Source organism: Maylandia zebra, linkage group LG6 (assembly GCF_041146795.1).
Source record: "Maylandia zebra isolate NMK-2024a linkage group LG6, Mzebra_GT3a, whole genome shotgun sequence".
Taxonomy (NCBI): domain Eukaryota; kingdom Metazoa; phylum Chordata; class Actinopteri; order Cichliformes; family Cichlidae; genus Maylandia; species Maylandia zebra.
Window position 1 is genome coordinate 17,010,285 of NC_135172.1, and position 22,455 is coordinate 17,032,739.

Consider the following 22,455-nt stretch of genomic DNA (forward strand, 5'->3'; position numbering starts at 1 on the left):
TTCACAAAACAACCCACTCAAATTTTAGTAAATGGCTAGCATTTTAATTTAAACTCACAGTACATTCATTTTTAGCAGTCGTATCTTAAATATGTCTTAGCAATCGAGATCCTGATTGCTGTAACGGGTTAGAAATGGTACAATTAACACTACTGGAACACTTGTGAATGTGAGATTACCTCAATGCGCTGGCGAGCGGAGATGTCTGGATTATAATCCAGCCGTTTTTTAGGAGGCTTGAGCCCCAAGCAGCAGCAGTGAGCAGGAAGGGGAGGAGAAGAGGAGGAGGAATAAGAAGGTGAAGATGGAGGAGGTGAAGGAGGAGAAGCGGTGGTGACATCATGGGGGGGAAACAAACAAAAAAAAAAAAAAACATGTGGAGAGAGTGACACCTGTTAGAGAATCTGAGTAACCACAGACAACCACAGCACATGTGATTTGCTTGTATCAGACACTTGTGCACTTACACCAACACATTGACACACACCTACATATATCTATTCATCACACACGTTCTTTGATATACACTTTCTAATGTATTCTATTTATTAGTTTTTTCCCTTAAACTGCAGATTGTCGAGGCTAAAACAACGCAGGCCTACTACACCAGTCTATAAACCACACCAACACACGCAACTGTGCCTATTTACCACACACACATGCAGAGTGTAAGAACAAGCTGTAAGCAAAAAGCAAAGTGAAGCACAAGCTACGACATTGTGTTTCTTTGAGAGTGCAAGGACTTGCACAATCAAATGCTGTGACTTATCGCCTCAATCGAAAACTGAACACAGTGTGTGGTTCTGACCGTGGCCGTATCAGTCAGATAAAATGTCTACACTCTAAGGGCTTATTGAATGATGTGAAACAGTGAAAACATTGCAGGTAGAAATCTCACAAAACAGCTAAACATGACTGTGAGAAGACAGAAAGTCATGCTAGATCTGAATGTGAAATTTTCACCTGAACATTTCGAATAAGCCCAGCAAGTCAACACCTGATGTCATGCGCTGGCATGGACAGAGGCATGTCCATGTGACACTTTGTAAATCAGACAGGTTGTGGGTAATTTGATCCCACATTTATGACTGGAGGCGATCTCTGTTTCAAGTCACTATGACATTATTACCACTTACATCCATCAGAGGGCACTAAAGCATTTAGCTTCAAAGTATGCAGAGAGTTCCCTCATAGTACTGCAAGGATCAAATGAATAAACAGGGTATGTAAAGGCAGATTGACAAATAAATACTGGCATGTACAGTACTACGCAAAAGTCTTGAGCCATTCTTATTCTTTATGTTCTTCACCACAGTCTGAACTCTCTCAGGCAGCTTTCTTGTCATTTCTTTAAGTAGACTTCAGCAATAGTTCTCCAGGCTGCAGCTCTTTTTTCAGTGTTTCTGCCTTTTGTTTTGTTCTCTGTCAAGATGATACCACAAGGCTTCATTAATATTAATGTCCCGGCTCTGGGAAGGCCAATACATAACTGATAGTGTTTTACTTCCTAGGTATGCTTTACAGCATTGGCATTGCTTTTGAGGTCATTATCATGCTGAAAAATTAAGCCACCAGACGCTTTCTCCCAATACCACAGGCTGAAATGCCCCAAACCATGACAGTGCCTCCACTGTGTTTTATAGATGGCTGCAGACACTGTTGTACCTCTCTCTAGACCTCCTCTGTACATACTGATTACAATTTGTGAACAAAAAGTTTCAAATTCAGATACATGATTATAAAGCCTGCTGCCAATCAGCTGAAGGATTAGCTGCATCTCTTAGGTCTTGTCAGGTCTTTACTGATTTTTTCCTACTTCTCGAGGACATGACTTTTAGCTGTAACCATTTTTTTATGCCTTCTTAGGTCATTTCTTATTTTGTCCCCAACTTGTCCAGTTTCCTAGAAATTTTTAAAACTCACACTGCACACCAAGTTTTACAACAATAGTATGTTATGCCTGTCAACTATTTTCATGGATTTAGCTAAAGAAATGGGAACAAATTATGTGTTTTTTGTGACAGGCTGCTAGTAACAAAGTGCCTAAAGGTAATATTTAAAACTGCTTCTTTGCCAAGTTGTCATACAGTGGGGCAAAAAAGTATTTAGTCAGCCACCGATTGTGCAAGTTCCCCCACCTAAAATGATGACAGAGGTCAGTAATTTGCACCAGAGGTACACTTCAACTGTGAGAGACAGAATGTGAAAAAAAAATAATCCATGAATCCACATGGTAGGATTTGTAAAGAATTTATTCGTAAATCAGGGTGGAAAATAAGTATTTGGTCAATAACAAAAATACAACTCAATACTTTGTAACATAACCTTTGTTGGCAATAACAGAGGTCAAACGTTTACTATAGGTCTTTACCAGGTTTGCACACACAGTAGCTGGTATTTTGGCCCATTCCTCCATGCAGATCTTCTCGAGAGCAGTGATGTTTTGGGGCTGTCGCCGAGCAACACGGACTTTCAACTCCCGCCACAGATTTTCTATGGGGTTGAGGTCTGGAGACTGGCTAGGCCACTCCAGGACTTTCAAATGCTTCTTACACTCCTTTGTTGCCCGGGCGGTGTGTTTTGGATCATTGTCATGTTGGAAGACCCAGCCTCGTTTCATCTTCAAAGTTCTCACTGATGGAAGGAGGTTTTGGCTCAAAATCTCACGATACATGGCCCCATTCATTCTGTCCTTAACACGGATCAGTCATCCTGTCCCCTTGGCAGAAAAACAGCCCCATAGCATGATGTTTCCACCCCCATGCTTCACAGTAGGTATGGTGTTCTTGGGATGCAACTCAGTATTCTTCTTCCTCCAAACACGACGAGTTGAGTTTATACCAAAAAGTTCTACTTTGGTTTCATCTGACCACATGACATTCTCCCAATCCTCTGCTGTATCATCCATGTGCTCTCTGGCAAACTTCAGACGGGCCTGGACATGCACTGGCTTCAGCAGCGGAACACGTCTGGCACTGCGGGATTTGATTCCCTGCCGTTGTAGTGTGTTACTGATGGTGACCTTTGTTACTTTGGTCCCAGCTCTCTGCAGGTCATTCACCAGGTCCCCCCGTGTGGTTCTGGGATCTTTGCTCACCGTTCTCATGATCATTTTGACCCCACGGGATGAGATCTTGCGTGGAGCCCCAGATCGAGGGAGATTATCAGTGGTCTTGTATGTCTTCCATTTTCTGATGATTGCTCCCACAGTTGATTTTTTCACACCAAGCTGCTTGCCTATTGTAGATTCACTCTTCCCAGTCTGGTGCAGGTCTACAATACTTTTCCTGGTGTCCTTCGAAAGCTCTGGCAGGGCGAAGGACACTGTCTCAGCTGAACTATGGACACGCACACACATACATATACTGATACTGATAAGCACTCACTGACGCAACACCCTCCCTACCCCGGCTCCAACGCCACCTCCAACGCTTACCTCCCCCATGATGTGGACATCGGGTCAGCTGGAGGCGCAGTCGAAAGATTGTAGCGGTCCCAGATCAGATGTACACACTGGAACTCTTTCCCATGTTGCTTGTCTGTGTTTATTGTGTTATTGTGAGTTGATACCTGTGCATTCCTGTATTATCCTTTTGTGTTGTACATTTCAATGTTTTTTTTCCTCGCTACCTGGCCTGACCTGTCTCCCCAATGTGATGTTTGTATTGTATGTATGGTTGGCAAGGTCTGTCATCTCGGTTGTGGGCAAAAGACCTGCAACTGACAAATAAAGGCTATCTCATCTCATCTCATCATCTCTTTGGTCTTGGCCATGGCAGAGTTTGGAGTCTGACTGTTTGAGGCTGTGGACAGGTGTCTTTTATACAGATGATGAGTTCAAACAGGTGCCATTCATACAGGTAACGAGTGGGGGACAGAAAAGCTTCTTACAGAAGACGTTACAGGTCTGTGAGAGCCAGAGATTTTCCTTGTTTGAGGTGACCAAATACTTATTTTCCACCCTAATTTACGAATAAATTCTTTACAAATCCTACCATGTGGATTCATGGATTTTTTTTTCACATTCTGTCTCTCACAGTTGAAGTGTACCTCTGGTGCAAATTACTGACCTCTGTCATCATTTTAAGTGGGGGAACTTGCACAATCGGTGGCTGACTAAATACTTTTTTGCCCCACTGTATGTGTAGAGACAACACTGATTCATTCCTTGACTTAGGAGCCTGTTTCATGCTTGAATGATTCATAGGTCAGCGTTGTGAGGCTTAGCTAACAAAAACACATTCTTCTGAAAATGGTGAGGCAGAATGACTGGAATGAAAAAGCAGATTGAAAAAGCAGCCAATGTCCAAAGAAAAACTTCAGAAAGCCCAGAGAACTAAAGAAATTACAAGAAAGTCTGGCTTCTTAGATGCTAAATATGAAGAATTTAGAAGTGGCTAAAGACTTTCGCAAAGAACTGTATGATAGATACTGAACAAAATTACACAAATTATTTAAGAAAGAGTTTAGAGCAAAAAGTAAATATCAGTCGAATCTCTGCTACTGCATCTTTTTTATTAATGTTTTGACTGTTCATGACCTCAAGTTATCTCAAACGTTTGGAGGCCACTGCCTTTAAACCATTTCCTGCTTATTTTTGAACAAGATGCAGAAATGAACCAACTGAAACAAAAGTGTCGAGGTTCACGTGTGAGCATTTTAGTGCCTGCTAGTCAAAGAACCAAAAACCCAGCAGCAGAGAGATAAACCGCAGTTTGTCACAAAGGTGTTTTGGGGGTAAGGAAGGGGGCACCAAACAAGCACCAAACAAGTATCACATGCCCAAACAACTAGCCCCACCCAGTCTAATAGCACAGACATAAAAAAAAGTCCCGGGTGGAGTGGAGATAGTGGGTGTATGCCTATGACAGAGTTGTGTTTAAAGGAGTAGCTAGGCCCTGACTTACCGGCCGCCCAAACTCCAGCTCGGAAAAGAACTTATACCAAGGCTCGTTCTCTAAATCTATGTCATCATAGGTCTGGGAAAGCATGACAGTGACAGAGAGAGGAAGTAGAAGAAAGACAGGAGAAAGGAAGTGTGGAAAGAAGTCACATACAAAGAGAGACATGGTCCTCGTGGTTAGGAATGGGCACAGGTGGCAAAGGGAGATGGGCACAGGATGAACCAGGATGAAGGCTTGCCCATGGAAACAAAAGTGTTGCAGCAGAGCCCATTTACAGCTCAAGTTTCACTCCTACAGTACAGTGGTCAGTCAGTCTAGAGCAACAAACTGCCACAATCCAAAAAGGGCTCAGGCTAAACATGTAAATAATAACTGTAACTGACTACGCTTTTGTGCTGCTGTATGCATTTATACAGTCTATAAACATCAAACACAAACAGCACCATGAACCACTCAGAAGTGAATGTTTGTGAATGAAAAAAGACAACATTTAGATGTTTTTCATGTTTTAAAATGATGTCCATATTAATGTTTTAGTTGCCTTAGTTTTCTTGTATGTCTTGATGCCTTTTAAGACACATTTTAATAAAAGGTCAGCTTGTTTGATTTGTTTCCATTTACTGTTACTTGAACTGTAGAGATGGCATTGTGTGTTTTACCACGCTGTCTGCTCTTTCTAACCCCAATCCCACATAAAATTGAGTTTTCATGCCAAATGAAAAACTGCCAGGAGATGTTTTGTAGGTGTTGTAGTGCTACATCTCTGGCTTAAAAGGAAATTCAGCTTTCAGATGGATGAGTCACCCTGGAAAAAAAAACAAAACAGAAGCCTGGAGCAGAGACTGCCAATCACACAAATGCATTAGGGACACTTGCACACACACATCTAAAGAACAAGAGTAACAGAAAAACATTTTTTGCCTCTTAAAGGCCATAATTACCCAAACGAGTGCGTCATCAACATACAGGTTGTTTTAGGGGTGACACTTTTTTACTTTGGTTAATGGAGAAAAAAAATTATACCGAGCAGCACATTAGACAGCGTGGGTCCTTCTACACCTTTCTCCTTTATTACCTCTGTCTATCAGGAAGTGACTCATGCATTATTGCCCTGGAAGCACTCTCAGCAGTCATCACATAAAACATCTGCGAAACAGCCATTTTTTTTTTGCAAACACAACTCATTTATAACACATTATTCATTATTCCGTCCTAATCTCAAATACTATTTTTTTCAGTCCCGCCTGTCAACACAGTCAGTTTTTGCATTTTTTTCCTGCTATCTGCTTTGTCCTTCACCCCACACAAACATTAACACTGAGTACTGTCGCTAGCGGATGTAAGCACTGGAAGCTTTTAACGCCCACATTGTCTCTGACAGAAGAAGAGCCATGTGAAAGCCAACAATATAATGACATACTAATGTCTGTCTACCAGACTAGCAAGTTTCAAAAAAAAAAAAAAAAAAAAAAAAAAAAAAAAAGGCGCTCTTGCTTGTGACTATTTTTTCACTCTAAAAACAGCCTGAGCAGTGACTGAATTATTTAATCTTCTACCAAACGATACCAAGAAACACTGTGAGGAAATCACTTGATGTTCTCACACGATGCCAGGGTGAAGATAAACAGGGAGGCATTTCTCTGCATATTTTAAGAGGGGTGGGAATTTCAGTATTTAAAAAAAAAAAAAAAATAATTACTCACTGGTCTTTCATGCTCCAAGATAGAGGACTTCCCAGGCTCGTACTCAAAAATACTCTTGGGCTCTGCGCGGTACTTTCGCGTGTCCACTTTTCGGTCTGGAGGACCCCATTCATTGCTGGTGTGAGAGAAACAAACACATGCTTTTTCAGAAAAAAACGCTTGAGATAACTGACATTAAAATAAAGATTATTAAAAATATTACAGCATATCAATATATCATCAATATTAGTTAATATTGAGAAAGTTCGCACTTACGCGTCTGTCAAGTCCCTCTCGCGATCACTGTCTCTCGCCCTCAGTTGGAGAAGGGATGGCATGGGTGGAGGTGGTGGGGGTACAGGGGATGGTGAAAGCTCCCGAGGTCCAAGATGCCCTTCATTGTTATCCGAGGGGCTCTTGGACAGAGGCCTGTACGTATGTGTCCGAGGGGCAGGGTGGGCCATGGTGGTGCTGGATGACAGGCTGTAGTTATCTGGCAAGGACAGGATGGAGGAGAGAGTGGAGGCAGAAGCAATGAGGCCAGTAAGCCAGAAAGGAAGGTTGGGAAGAAGTTATTGATTTTTAGGAAATACAACTTGTGTTACACAGGAGCAGGTCTCACCATTGTTTACGAGAGCATATGAAGCATTGTATGTGTCGGAATAGTCGTCATCTGTAGAGGAAATGTACAAAACAGTTGATTGGGAACACGTGTAAGCACACTTTGTTGTACACAGGGTACAAGTTTGTCCTCAAAGATAGCACTTTTAACCAGCCTGGAAATGAACAGTTACACAAGTGATTTTCTTTTCAGCTACAAGTATATTAAAAGCACCAAAGCAACATGATCCACTTTCCCAGAACTCTTTCTGAACTTTAAAGATGAAAGATGACTGAAATTCTGACTAAAACGAATCAAGGTTGCAGGATGGGGAAAGCATACTACTGCCTGTGCTTCCAGTAAAATCAAAAAAATAAAATGCATCAAGACCATAATGAGCCTTTGGATGAGTTCTCAGCGCACACACCCGTGAAATAGTCTGTGTATCTGAGAGTGCATGAGTTTTTTGTGTGTGCTCTTGTAGCAGAAGGCTGAGCAGTTTAGAACAAACAAGCCTTGTACTGATTCTGTGATTCTGTCAAGCCCACAAAATTAGAGCAGATTTCCCAGGATGGCTCTGTGTCTATTAGAGGTTTCTCTCCATTCCTCCTCCTCTCCAGGCTGTTGCTCGCAATCTAACGAGCTCTGGCTCTGGGATCATCTGGGTCTTTTGGTTTAATGAGAACTGGCATGCAAACACACACCCACACACAAAATATGCACACGCATACAAACAGCATGCATACATGACCAATTCTGCATGAAATGTCTAATAATCTAGTCGTTGCACATCATTTCAGCACGCTACAGCAGAGGCCTTACCTGCTTTGTGAACTTTGTGAATCTGTTTGAACATAGTTTTGTACCAGTCTTTGGGCCTATCCACCGTCTGCAGACAAAGAAATAACCAGAGTTATGTGCCGTTAAATGTAACACAAATGTGAAGGCTGAATTTAGAAACTATAAACGGACTCACAACATGTTATTGGACATTCTAGAGCTGAAAAAACACAGTAAGCCTGTTGAAGCATTTATACTTCACACAGGGATAATATAACTAATATAAATAATTTAACTAATATAAACAGACTAATACTAATATAACTATAACTAATATAAAGAATAAAACCAAGACTGCGTCTTATCCGAGAGAAATATTTGTATTTGCCAATAAGGTTATTCTGTCATGGCCACTTGTGTGTTGTCGTTTTCTGTTGATTAAACAAACAAACCCGTTAAATTAAGTAAGCACTAATTATAAAACCCGGGCCAACGTTTAGTTGGTGCATCCCTACATCAAATATCAGGCTAGTGTCTGACCACTGGCTAAAGTTGCTTTATTCACACAACTCCTGCTCTGTATGGCTGCTTTTCACATATAGTGTGTTTGTAACTTGTATAACTGTTTTTCACTTGACATTTGTTAAAAGGTTAAGATAGTCTTTTGTTTAGACAGCTTTTAGACAGAAATTTTGATAATATTCAGTAACCATACAAGTCTCACCAAGAACTTACACTGAATATTCATATGAAAAGAAACACAAGAGCTGTGAAAAAACAGATTTTTAGAATATTTGGCAGTGATAGTGTTTAAATATGTGGATAATATGTAGAACCTCTGTTTGTGTCTGCATATTCCTCAGAGACCTTTAGGACATTTTTTGGTTATATCAACTATTATATTGTCATTTTTGCAAGCAAACAAAATGGCTAAAATTACTAAATTTTAGCATTTTGTGCCTATAACACCTTATAAAATCATTTCATAGGTTTAATTTCATGAGAATAACCTTCAACAGATATACACAAAACTCAAATTATGCATGATACATTATTATTACATGACATCATTACTTAGCAATGGGCTAAAATGATCCGTTATTAGCATATGGCCTGTATTTACCACTCCTTTTTTATGCTTTTCTCAGTGTGATTAAGTGTGAACAGGACAAACGATACTGTAGCATGGGCAACTACTTTTGTAATATTCTAAAATCAGGCACTTGCTGCAGCCCTTAGTAGGGCTGTGGGGTCCTTCTTTCTAACTATGACTTTGAGATCTTAAAGTGAGCAATTAAAAAAACATGATGTTTATGTAAGGTCAGAATATTTAAATGCATAGTTTAAATAGCCACAAATGACACACTATCACTTACCTGAATGACTACTATGTCAGTTTGTTTTGGTATGACTATCAGTGCGTATGTTCGAGTCAAGCTGCCTCAGCAGGTTCAGTTTTGAACCACAAAGGTGTCGAATTCTTGTTGGTACAAAGTGGGGGCTCTGCTTGCTGTGGCTGGAGAATCAAGGAGAGACCCTGGTATGTGTGCCTTTGTGTAAACAGTATAGATCTAACAGACACTTAAAAAAAGACCCATCAAATGGCAGAGAGACTTAATCCTCTCTTTATTCAGTAGCACTAAACAATGTGCCTGGATTCCGGTCAGAGAGGAGGCAGTTTGGCTCCACAGAGAAAGAGCATGTGACTGTGCACGCAGCACTGGCACAGCCAAGAGACGCGCCAATTACCACTTCACTCTCCACGGTTACCAAACAGAGTGGCCACAAAAATGTTTGCCCGCTTAAAACAAGGAGCATCTGTTTTTCTTCTCTCCTGCTTTCGTCTCTTTTCAACTCTTTTCGTTTATTGCTCGTCTCTTATTCTCCCCATTTCTCTTTCTCTCATTTTGTAGCTCAGCAAGCATTCCTTTAAATGCTGCTCTTCAACCAACCAATAACTGAGTGAAGTGTTAATACACGGAAAGCCTTAACAGATATAACACACAGGGACACGCTCCTTGACAAGTAATCAGCAAGGACCTTGTAGTACCAAAGCAAAGACCTTGTTTGAGCTCATCTTCATGACTAGCACACAGAAGGAAGCGAAACTGAGATAGTGAGAGCGGGAGAGAGTCTTTGAACATGGGGTCAAAAGCTGCTGACAGCTTCAAGTAATTCCTTGCTTAAAAAAACCTGTTCACACAAGGAGGCAGGAGAAAATGGCTTCAAAGAAACTCCTCTGCTTTACTACAGCATCTACGAGAGCAGGTCTACTGTACGAGTTCTCTCACCGTGCGGATGGCGATAGGAATGCCTGACTCATCAACTGGGCCGATGCCTTCGTAGTGGGGGGCTTTAACGACCGACACCTTCTTTTCTTCTTCTGAGAAACGGGCAATGGGCACAGTGCTGCTGATGCTGGTGTGCCCTGACATCACAGACTCTCTGGTGACTGTTTCACTGCCCTCTGGATCCAAGAAGGAAGCAGAGAAAGAGGAGACAGACGTGTTAGTAATACAGGTCCTCCACAAGCTCCAGTTAAATGTTTGTAATGGATAGACTGCTACAGATATAGATTATATATGAATCCTGAGACATAGATACATACACCTTACTTGGCATCTTAACGTTTACAGTTACACTGTAAAGATCCTTTTACATTTACAATGATGTAAGCAATGATGTAACGTTTGTTCCTCTGTGAGAGGTTTCAGTTCAATTATCTGACTGAACTTAGGTTCTATTTTCTGCATGTGCTTGTGTAGTCTTAAGTCTAATGTCTTTCAATCTTTTTAGGCATGTCATATATCACCACAGATCAGTGACTCACCTGAACTCCTGCTCTGTCTCTGAAGCCCCGTGTGGAGTGAGACAGGAGGTGGAGGATATGACGGGGGAGACAGCGGCCTATGTGGATGGCTAGTACTTCCATTCATTGCGTGAGAAAGAACCTGGCCCTAGGAGCGACCCAAAACCCAGAAACAGGGAGTGTAAGAAAATCACCAACAGCAGACAAAACCTACACTACTTACAGTTGTAAAGCTCTATAACATTGGCTTAACATAATATATATATTTTTAAAAAATTGTGGAAACAAAAGGATTAGCCGCCAGATAACACTTCATGATAACCATTGCTAAGGATGGATACTAGTGGACTAAAAATCAACCTGGACAGTGACGTCTCTGTCGGTGTGTAGTTTTATTGTCACTTGCTGTTTACATTTGTTGTTTGGTTTGGTGCAGGCCCTCAAAATACTGCATATGTTTATGAAAAGATTGTGTTTTAGGTAAATATTCAAGGAACCAATATAAGACCAAGGCTAAAGGACACCTTGTGCATACATGTGAGACACCTGCACAGTTGAATAAACAGCAGCATTTAATCCCCCGGGAGTGAAAACAGGCAGGTTAATCATTACCGAAATGCTAATGCAGTTTTGCAATAAACACATAACAGAAGTTTATAAAATGTTGCTTGTGTTGGTGACATCATAATGTAACAGCTACTAAATCTAAGTTATAACTTCATTAACACTAAAACAAATCATTGTTTGTTTCTAGTAAATTAACCGCTTAGTAAAGATTAATTAACAATCAATTTGTGGTTTATTAGCAATGGCTATTACAAAGTCTTACCATCCAACATTAGTCATCACATTGTTCCAATCAGAGCGGGTAAAAGAACCAGTTCTGATTAAGAGTGGATGGACATGTGAACATACAGTGAACGTGATTCACAGTAAGTTGTGAATCTGAAGTGACTAAAACATAAAGACAGTTAGTGGGGGGAAGGGTCACTCACTGAAACACGTCACAGTGTACATAAAATACATGAAAAAAGAAAAAAACAAAAGACTAAAACAGAGACAGTAAGCCCATTCACATTCACACACATCTCATTATTTAGTTAACAAACATCTGACATAAACAAGATAGTGGACATGATATATTTACAATGGGATGCTCTTCCCATTCAATATGTCACAGGAAGAAGTTACATTAACTGAAAAAGAATAAAAAGTCTGTACAGTGCTGTGAAAACCATTTACCCCCTTCCTGATTTCATAGTTTTGTTATTCCCCAAATTTCTCCCTCTTAAATGATTCAGATCATAAAACAAATTTTGACATTAGAAAAAGATAACCCATGTAAAAGCAATGCAGTTTTTAAATGATGATTTAATTTACTAAGAGAAAAAAAAATGGCATCCATGGGAGAGTTCCAACGAGCAAACCACTGCTGACCGAAAAGAACAGAGCGACTGTCGCACATTTACCAGAAAACATCTTGATGATCCCCAAGACTTGGATACAAAAGACAACCAACAAACCAAACCAAACCAAAAGGTAAAGTCTGGACTTTAATCTCATTGAGACTTTCTGGCATGACCTTATACGGGTTGTTCATGCTGGAAACCCCGCAAAGCTGCTAAACTGAAATAATTCTTCAAGATTCCTTCATAGCGATCTGACACAGATCATTGACAGTTATACTTGCTGCTGTGGGTGGCATAGTTATATTTTCTGAAACGTGTGAGAACTAAGCAAAGATCTATGAACTCATGAAGGGCGAATACTTTTTCACAGCACTGCATTTCAGTTTTAAAGTTTGCCTGTTCACACCAAAGATTCATGGTGAAGCAAGAGGGAGGTACTACAGAGCCAGAGCACCATCATCTTCGACTCAGATAACCCAAAGAAAGACTGACTAAAAAATGAATTGCTTTTTTAAGTGTGCTTGGCATATAATGCTATTATGTTGTCATATGAATAGTATAAAATTATGTAAAAAACAAAAACACACACACACACACACAATTATTTTTATACATAGGTTCAAGTGAGATTGCCTGCCTGTAGTACCCTAATCTACTTACACAGAGAATACTAATTAAAGCTACTTATTAGAATATGATTTTTTAATAAACTGAATAAAGAAAGGCCAATATGATATTTTAGTCATAGTGGTCATATAGCAGAAAGATAAAGTATTATTTATAAAGCGCCAATGTGCCTCAATGTGTTTCATGCTGTAAGGTAGGGACCCTACAATAATAGAGAAAACCCCAATATCAGACAACCCCCCTATGACCAAAAACTTTGTAACAGTGGGAAGGAAAAACTCCCTTTTAACAGGAAGAAACAACAAAAATGACTAATTAACTTCTCATGGTAACATTGTATATCTCATTGAAAAAAAAGGTTTGAAGAATTCTGTATTTAGAGTACTTTTGCAAACACTTGTTATCCACATAGTGATTAGCAGTGTAGTTACATGCATTTACAAAGCACTGCATGCTCTCCCCAAAGGCAAAAATTAGATTAAAATACTAAGAAACAAGTTTACCAAAATGAAATCTACTGCTTTCAATATCATACTTGCATAACTGCAAACACAGCATACACATGTATGTTCTCCTAGCATAACATAGAGAAACAATAAAGTAGAATATGTCTATTTGCAGTGTAATATAATGAGCTGAATGGTCACATAATTACAGTCCAAACACATGCTGCAGTGCTAAAAAAAAAGAAAGAAGAAAAACAGCAGGAGTTCAGTCTTTTTAGATGCTAATAACCCATAGCTAATGGCTTCCAGCAGAGTACTGCACCTTCACCTTAGAAAAATCACTCCATTGCATCATGAATTTTTGATATGAACTGGCCTTAAGAAACACGATGGCAAAAACGACAAAAGGAGAAATATAGACACGCATAGACATGTTTGAATGAGTACAGACAGTAACATAATAAGGGAACGAAGAGGGCTGGATTTAATTTCAGTATCTGACAGGTAGGGTGTAGATAACAGTTAGTGAAAGTTAAAAATTGGTAGTGATCACACACTTTGTAGAGTTCTGATTCAGCCATCAAAATGAGTGGAGGGAGCGTGGGAACCAACTGTTCTTGGTAATGATGTATGTTATAGATGTGACTTGGATAATTACATTAGTGAAAGTGGCTGCTGCAGCAGTGGAGGCCACAGAGGTTGTTAGCACATCATCACGGCCAGCAGTGGGCGTGTAGGTAGAGACATGGCTCAGAGTGGGCGATGGCGTGGGTGAGGCGACAGGCGAGTCCAGGCTACAGATCTGCAGCTCGTCCAGCAGACCGACCGTGGATGTCGAGTAGTGGCTGAGAGCTGACACGGTAACGGGGGAAGCCGAGGGCGAGGCACAGCTCACACTGCTGACTGCGCCGTGGCTTGGCCCGCTGGCCGCACCAGCTGTGCCACCAGCTCCACTTGGGACATACGGAGTGGGTGATAGTGCCTTGGGCATTAGACCTGACAGGTAGTCAAGTGACTCTGAGCTGTGGTAGCGATAGGGGGAGTGCCGTGCTGTGGGGTCAGGCGAGGGAGGCCCCTGAGGTTGGAATAAAAGGTAATTCATTGGAAAAGGAGGAAAGGAGGAGAGTGCTTAGTGATATAATTTATTAGACATGGCGTCAAAAGGGATGTGTAAAAATAACATGTGACAACAGGTGAATTACTGTTGTGAAACCACACTGTGTCATAAAGCTGCAGCACCCTCTTCTGAACGCATTAATGCTGGAAACTGAAGATGTTTTGTTAATTCACACTTTACAGAAAAAGCACCAGATTACATGGTAATTAACTGTGGTGTACAACATATTATACACTTGGTTAAAATGCAGTACAAGTTCACACAAATGTAGAATCACTGTTTGGTTCAGTGGAAGGTATTATCAAGAACAAGAATGAACTAAAGGGCAACACACACAAGTAGGAGACATGCATTAAAACCCCTACGGTATATCTGCTTTAACAGAATGCCACAGTCAGACTCAACATATAAGAAAAGAAGCTAGTTTAGAATTTGGGCCATCACTGTAATAGTAGCTTGACTACTTCTGTTATTTCTGGGGACCTACTGCAACCAAGTGACATGATGCAGTTGGTGTGTTACCCTTTAATCAGTCTTGATGTCACCAAGACATAAACCCAGTGTCTGGATTAAAGTGACCTTTAAATGAACACAACTGTGTATTTTGCTCTGCTGTACCGGTCTGTAGTCAGTTATGTACCAACAGTTTTGCAGGAGAAGGCCTTGGTGGAATTGCAGGAGGAGGCTTCGTCATCTCCACCTGGGATGGAGCTGGAGCTGCCATTTGATCTGAGACCTCGAGTTCCACTTTGGAGTTTGTCTTAGATGAAGCAGGATTTTTTTTATTCTCTTTGTCCAAGCGGACAGAAATCGAAGCTGTCTGTGTCACGGGTTGAGATAGGATGGGACTTCTTTGTGGAGGTGAGGAAGTGGGTGGAGGGGACCCTGTGGTTTGGGTCTTATGTTGGGGATCAACACAAGAATTGAGGTGTGCAGGAGGGTCAGGGATGGTGACAGGAGTTAGTGTAAGGGAAGACACCTTACGTTCTTTTGTATTAGCATTGCTTGTGTCATTCGAGACAACGGACTCATTCAGCTGCTGGACTGTGTTTGCACTGGTTTCTGAGTATGAGTAGGATGATGTGCTTCTTACAGTGTAGGACTCTTTCAAGACTGCTTGCTCATTTTTAGTGATTGTTAGCATTCCAGGACTCAAATCATTAGCCAGGCCAATAAGGGAACTGTAATTTTGAGGATTAGTGCCTGCAGGCGAGAAGTGAAAACTCTCTTTTCTGGGGGGTGGCAATGGCAATGGACTGATATCCTTGTTAGCCAATTAGAAAGTGGCAACCAATGTAAGTTCAAACAGCAAAAAAGAAAAACAAAACAGAAAAAAAAAATCAGCAGCACAAAGCATGAGATCAGAAAGTTTAAAAGACTTGTTTCAGAATACAGCAACAATATATGTATATTATCCAAATTCCTAATGACGTTAAAAATAACTTTTTTCCCCACTCAGACACTCAAAAGCCAACAGAAGCACATCACATCATGAAATTACACTTGTAATTAAATTTTAAATAGCAACAACAGAAATAAATGCGTGAGTGTCTGTCAGTGTACTGTGAATGATGTTTCACCTGTGAGGGGGACTTTTTGTCCTGCAGATTGGGTCTGACGCTGCGAAAGCCTTTGGCAGCAAGCGATGAGCTGCTAGCATCTCCGTTTTTAAGGCCGTCTGTTGCGCTGTGTGACCGCCAAGAATCTGAAGATAAATTTAGTAATTTTACCATTACTAATGTTTTCTGACCAAGTTTGCTGGGATCATGTGGGATGTTTTACAGCAGTGTTAGGATTGTCCACCAGAAATCACCAAAAGCATCAGGCACTTACCCAAGTCCGATGAGTGAGAATCACTCCCTGGGGAAAAAAGGACACAGCAATAATAAGCAACATGGCTGAGTGTTCCTTACATTCATCTCTGCAACAAACTCCAATATACACCTACTGTGCAAACATTTTTAAAAAGCTCTTAAACATCAAGATACAATTCACACCTAATTACCAAGAACTGCTTCTACTGCATTTTTAACAGCTAATGATTTTCCCCCCTGCATGCTACAACGTGTCTGTGGGTTTCCTCTTGAGGTTGCTTTCCCGTCAGCTTAAAGGATAGAGACAGAAAACTCATTCTTGAAGCAATTTTCACGCTTCACGCTGTAACAGGAGCATCATCTAAAGCAAACGTTAAAATCCACTATGAGCCACTTCAAGAAAGGCAAGTTGGAGCTTTAGGAAAATATGTGAGATAACCTAAAAATGTCTTTGAGTGAACTTGAAATTATCTAAAAGGAAATCAAAGAAATCGAGACTCTATAGAGACAGTTATCAAACTGTAATATCAAAATCTATGCCAAAATGATTTTTTTCTGCATTTCAAACTCCTGGCATAAAAAAATATCAGCATTTGCTTCAGTGACTGAACTTGCTTCCTATGACTAAAAATACAATCAAATAACTGTAATCTAATTTAACACTGAACTCACAAACAATAGTACTCTGTGGTGAATCTAGTGTAACAGTAATTTCATTAACGATGCCATTTTCTGTACACAGAGTATCTGAGGATAATTTAGCTTAGGTCAAGGAAACAGTGTAATGCCTAACCAAAAAAAGAAACATATATTAAAAAAAACCTTTAAAAACATTAAGGTAATATACACATAGACAGGGAGAAGACATTGTGGGATGTGAGAACATAATATCACTTCTACAAAGAAGAAGCAAAAGAATAACAGCACATAGATACAAATATGACGAATGAGTGAAGGAAGCAAAAGAAGGAAATGAACAAAAGGAAATGAAAGAATTACACAATGAACTGATTAGGAAAAAATAGCATCCCACAATCCAAACATTGCTTAAGCATACCGAGGCAGCCACAGCCTATTTCAAAGTATTTCAAATGTGTTCAAGCCATAACAGGATTTTCAACAACAACAAGCCACTTAGATGTACCTCATGTCCTTGACCGATAGTTTGGCTCAGCCAACACTTGCAGCGGCCTTTTATTTGGGTTATTTTGGGAAATAGTTATGTTCATTTGTATGTTTGTGAGTGTTAGTACCTGTGGCTAGATTTGGTGAGCTCTGGACCCTCTTCATGGGAGAGAGCATGAGTGACAAGGCCACACATTTGCGAGCATATCCTCCGCTATCTGAGAAATCACAGCCAGGCAGATGATCATAGAAGCAAAAGCTGAAGCATACATGCACATGCTTGTGCGCATACTGCCATAAACAAATGCATTCAGCCGGAAAGATAATAATTACAGTAACAATATTGCAAACAAAGGCAGATTTGGAGGCAAAGCACATGCATTTCAAGTAGCTGATTTTTACTGGCACTCAATAGAAAATTAGGAAAAAGCTGTGCAAACACGAGAACTGCAAAAGTGAACAAATCAAAGTCAATATGATTTACTGCATTAGCTTCCACTAACCTAAATATTTACAAGAGATAAAGTGAGACATTAGTTGTTTTTAAATCAACGTGATTCTGAACTGGGTTATTACCAAAAAATAAATTTAAAAAAATCCCAAACTAATGATTTTATGATCATGACATGACGACAGGCAGAAATGTAAAACATGCTCTTTCTTGTTATATTTCTCCCATTTTTCTCATAGATGAATACATTTTACACTTATAACCTGAAGTCTTATATAAGACACTGTTTTGTAATAAAAGTTTCATGTATGCTCATCACCGTCATGGCTGATAAACCCACATGACAAAAATTATTTTAACTTTTCCAAACAAAAGCAAGACATGGATCGGACAGGTGGATGGGGGACTTCCCAACGATCCTGTAAACGCTGCACTCTGTACTTGTTTTTGGATATATACTGTACCTGTATTCATATTGAAGAGCACTTCTTACTGATCGGCAGCAGGGGCACACACTTTCCTAAAAAACAAAACAAAATACAAAGTATTTTAGAAAGAGATTTAAACTGTTTGAATAGAGTTTCAAATCCAAGACCTCAAATAGATCTTCTTGAGGGTAAAACCTCAAAAGCAGATTTTGGAGATTCCGGTGTTAAAACACAAAACTGTAGCGAGGTACCTGCTTTACTGCAACCAAGCATATGACTGTGATTAGTTTTTAGTGTGCTCACTAATTTGGCTTTTTTTCCATTCTGAGAAATGATGGCAGGCTGGGTGCATGATAGTATTTTGTAAACATGGAATAGATCATTTTTCACTGAGAAACAGCAATAAATGATTTCTAAAAAACTATATAAACTATATAAACTATTGGATATACGAGTGACAGGAAAAGGACACAAATCAAAGGCAAAGAATCATTACAACTGACAAGCAAACAGCACACCTGTTTTACAAAGAAACAAGACTCACATCGCTAACACTGCCTGATTCTGTTTAACTCTGTTTTTTATCTTTCTATTCTTAGAGCTGAGGAGAGAAATGCACAGATGTTTGGGCTATATGCCCCATAGCTGTATGTTGCCAGTTTGTTAAAAAGGATGAAACAGATTATATTCACCAACAAAACACATGTATCACCAGACATTTGTTTCAACACTGTGACAGCTTAGGGCCTCTTTGCACGCATGTGAGGTCCTGATAATTACAGCTGTCATTTACTGGTGCTTATTTGGGGGACGGTATGCAATTGTATTCTGACATAAATGTGTAAACTGCCTTAGCAGTTGTCCCCAGTAATGAGTGGCACGAGATGGATGACCCAGCATTTTAGTACATACTGTATTAGACCATACTCACAACTCCAGTCTTAACAAGGAGATAAATACAAAACAGTTTTAATGACAGACTAAGTTTGAAGTAACTAAGAAACATTTATTGCTGCTAACTATACAAGTAACTACAGCACCAGCCTCTCAGAACCATTTCATTTACAACTAAGTAGTTTATGTACACATAACAAACAAAAGACAAAAAACATGCAGCTACAACCATTAACTTGTAATACAAAACATAGTGAAACACATCTACCATCACAGGGACTTTATTTTCCTGTCAGCAGATTCTATTTGATTGCTTGTAATGGTTTTAAGAAATGCACAAGGTGTGATGAAACTGTCTTGGGCCCCAGTCACACAGAGCTTAAACTCATTTGGGGCTAAAGACCATCAGGAAACTACCCGCCATGAGGGAAAAATCTATAATCCCTGATCGGTTAGCAGACAGTTGCTAGCATCTGCTGTGAAATCAATTGACGCAGGCGTAGAGACTGGAGACCCCTGGTAACCACTAGTCACTAGGGAAAAGTGTGTCGTGGGAGCCTGTTGACAGTCGATTTGGTTGCAGGGGTATACAGTGCTGCACGACAAACCTTCTTGTGATTGCTTTGGTTCCCAATTGAAGACACAGAATCTTCTACAAATAGTAACAAACTACTTGCTAAGCAATAGTAAAACTAAGAAGTGTGATGCAAACGGGGGATGGAGACTACTTTCCTTCATAGTAAATGTTTTGAAACGTGTTGGTTGCAGCAGTTATGAACAACTTTTACTATGAAGGCAAACATTCTTTGTTTCCAGATTGTGTTGGACTTTGAAAAGTTTCTCAGCTTGGAGAGTAGACGGCGAGTGTTTGTAGATGAGGGGCATCTGTGCAACAACCTCTTTTCAACTGATTTTTATCAGGCATCAGCCAGATGCCTCCAGCCAACACTGGGGGAATAGACTACAGCAACCAGAGGTTGCCAGGGGGTTGCCAAATGGCCCAAGCCAGTGTGACTGAGGCCTTACCTGATTTGGCCAGTCACCCAATAAGGTTGTCCTTTTAGATCACCCTTTTGGCCTGATAATGCTCCTCACTTGACTGTAAGGAGCATCATCATTGATGAGAACAGCGATGCAGAAGCAGTTTTCAGCTGCATCATATCCTCGACCCCAAGGCTGAGACCGTCAGCTGTACTATAACTGTGTTTTCTAGCCACACAAACACAACCTTCACTCACCACCTGGACTAGGTGCCAATCTTTGCTGCCTGCAACTTCAACCACTTTCCAAAATTCAAAATCAAGCTGAAGGGTAGTCACTTTGACAATGGGGGAGATTCAGCATGCACTGCAGAGGCACAAGTGCAAAAGGATAAAATGTAGCAGGTACACAGTGAGCTCAAAATGCTCGAGAGGTGTGTAACAAGTTGAGGTGGGCCAAATATAAATCAGGTAAGGGTTTTTATTTTGGCCATAGATCTTTATCATCATAACTTATAGATATTTTGCCCTGGCTTTGAGATTTTGAGTGCTGAATCTTTTATCACTTACAGTTACACAATATTATTTTTACTACACTTTCCTCTGCTCAGCCCTGTGTCCATCTGCTTCAGAGCAGGGTAGACCCACAGTAAAGCAGTTATATAAGCAAACTCACCCTGAGATGGAACGAAACAAGAGTACATTAAATAGATAAATTAAATTACAAGAGGTATCCTGCTTATCACCCAATAAGAGATGGGATCAGCATGTTTTTATCATGAAGTAACGTTTACTGACAAATTCTTTTTTAATCTGTATTCTTCTTGACATAACCTTCAAGCACCATGTCTTTGATTAGTTTATCCATATTCACTGCTTCATTCTTCCAAACACAGCTAATTTTGGTTGGCAAATAAAATCCTAATATTTGTGGGAGTGCATGAAGACAACATGGGATACTTTCTGTCCCTCAAGACCTAATCCTCACCCTCATACCCTGTGTCCTCATAAATCTTGCTCTCAGAAACAAACACGCACACATACACACACACACGCACACGCGCGCAGGCACCCAGGGGTAAATCATGGGTCTGGCGTCGCAGGCTGTCGGCGTCCAAATGATGGTCAGATTATAAACAGCATCATGTTTCTTGGGGACAGATCAGCGGCGACACAGCAGCTGTGGCCGTGGTGTAATATTAAGGCTACACACTGGAAGTAAAACGCTCCGGGCTCAACACCTCAGTTCAACTCTGCCTGCTTGTCAATATAGAGCTTTTTAAAGCTTTTAAATACAATCTAGCAACCCCGTCTAAAGCCTGGGATAGACCATTAGTAGCTCTTTAGCATGTGCCTCACTCTATTTGAAAGAAAGTTTCCAAAATAATCCTGCAAATACTCCCCTAAAATCAGAATCAGAATCAGAATACTTTATTGATCCCTGGGGGAAATTATTTTTTGTTACAGTGCTCCATTTTAAACCAACATTAAGACAAGACAGACAATACACTAACTAAGAATAGTACAATAAATGCTTACTGTGTTGCTTGAAAAGGAAGCCTGGAAATAAATGCAGACAGACCAAACATCTGATACTCTGTCAGCTCTCAAAACCTTAAATAAATACTCAATAATAAAGAAGAGGACTTTGTTTTCCAGCAAGATGCTTTGGATTCTTGTACTACTTTTTAAAGTTGGTATGTCAAGTTTCTTTCGAGACATTTTTTGTTTTTTTTTTACTTTGCTGTGGTTTTTCCACCGACTGTAATTTAGACATCGGTTGGCCACTCTGGAGACCAGTGTGTATATAATTACTGAGTGTAATAGCTGTGGGACAGCAAATATACAACTCAGAGCTAGAAGCTGCAGAAAGCTGTGATGTCCAGTATCGGGGCCATCAAGTCTCGTTAGTCTGCCATGTGGCCCTCTGAGACCTACCTGGTTTACATTATTGGACTAATAGGGCTTAAACTTTATAAACTTTATTTATAGACAAGAGACTGTTACTGTAAGAGGAAGTTTGTGTTGTTTTGTGTCAGTACTAGAAAAACATTTTTGCTAATCTGAGTTTCTCACCATGAGCCGTTTTCTTAATTTTCCTTCCCTTCATCACATGGTAAGCTTAAACAGGAAGACTTTTAATATTGTTGACTTAATCAATCACGTGTTGACACAAATGTCCTTCTGAAAACAACTGATAAGTTTGAGTACATGTATGGGAAATTCCATGTGTAATCTGAGCGCTGTTTTAATTATCTCATAAAATCCGAGCGGAGACAGCACAACAAAGCTGGACCACCAAAGACCGGAAGGAACAAGTGTCTTTGCCAGTATTAACAAAAACAAAACAACAACAGTCACTTAGCTAGGATGCTGTGAAAAATAAAG

General features: G+C 40.2%; 1 protein-coding gene across 8 annotated transcripts in view; it reads right to left on the reverse strand.

The window, feature by feature from the left end:
* sorbs2a (sorbin and SH3 domain containing 2a) overlaps positions 1–22,455 on the reverse strand; it is a 51,146-nt gene that overhangs the window by 16,508 nt on the left and 12,183 nt on the right. For 3 of the 8 annotated variants that reach the window (XM_076884781.1, XM_023153971.3, XM_076884779.1), the window contains exons 3-16: positions 18,230–18,285; positions 17,443–17,532; positions 16,209–16,235; positions 15,956–16,080; positions 15,016–15,639; positions 13,917–14,333; positions 10,798–10,924; positions 10,259–10,434; positions 8,010–8,076; positions 7,209–7,259; positions 6,863–7,079; positions 6,608–6,722; positions 4,908–4,979; positions 180–236 (exon numbers count right to left, since the gene is read on the reverse strand). In XM_076884781.1, coding sequence (XP_076740896.1) covers positions 180–236; positions 4,908–4,979; positions 6,608–6,722; positions 6,863–7,079; positions 7,209–7,259; positions 8,010–8,076; positions 10,259–10,434; positions 10,798–10,924; positions 13,917–14,333; positions 15,016–15,639; positions 15,956–16,080; positions 16,209–16,235; positions 17,443–17,532; positions 18,230–18,239 — 2,175 coding nt within the window. In that variant the 5' untranslated portion in view covers positions 18,240–18,285. The remainder of the gene's footprint in view (positions 1–179; positions 237–4,907; positions 4,980–6,607; positions 6,723–6,862; positions 7,080–7,208; positions 7,260–8,009; positions 8,077–10,258; positions 10,435–10,797; positions 10,925–13,916; positions 14,334–15,015; positions 15,640–15,955; positions 16,081–16,208; positions 16,236–17,442; positions 17,533–18,229; positions 18,286–22,455) is intronic. The other 5 variants (XM_076884777.1, XM_076884776.1, XM_076884782.1 and 2 more) reach the window with 5 other exon arrangements.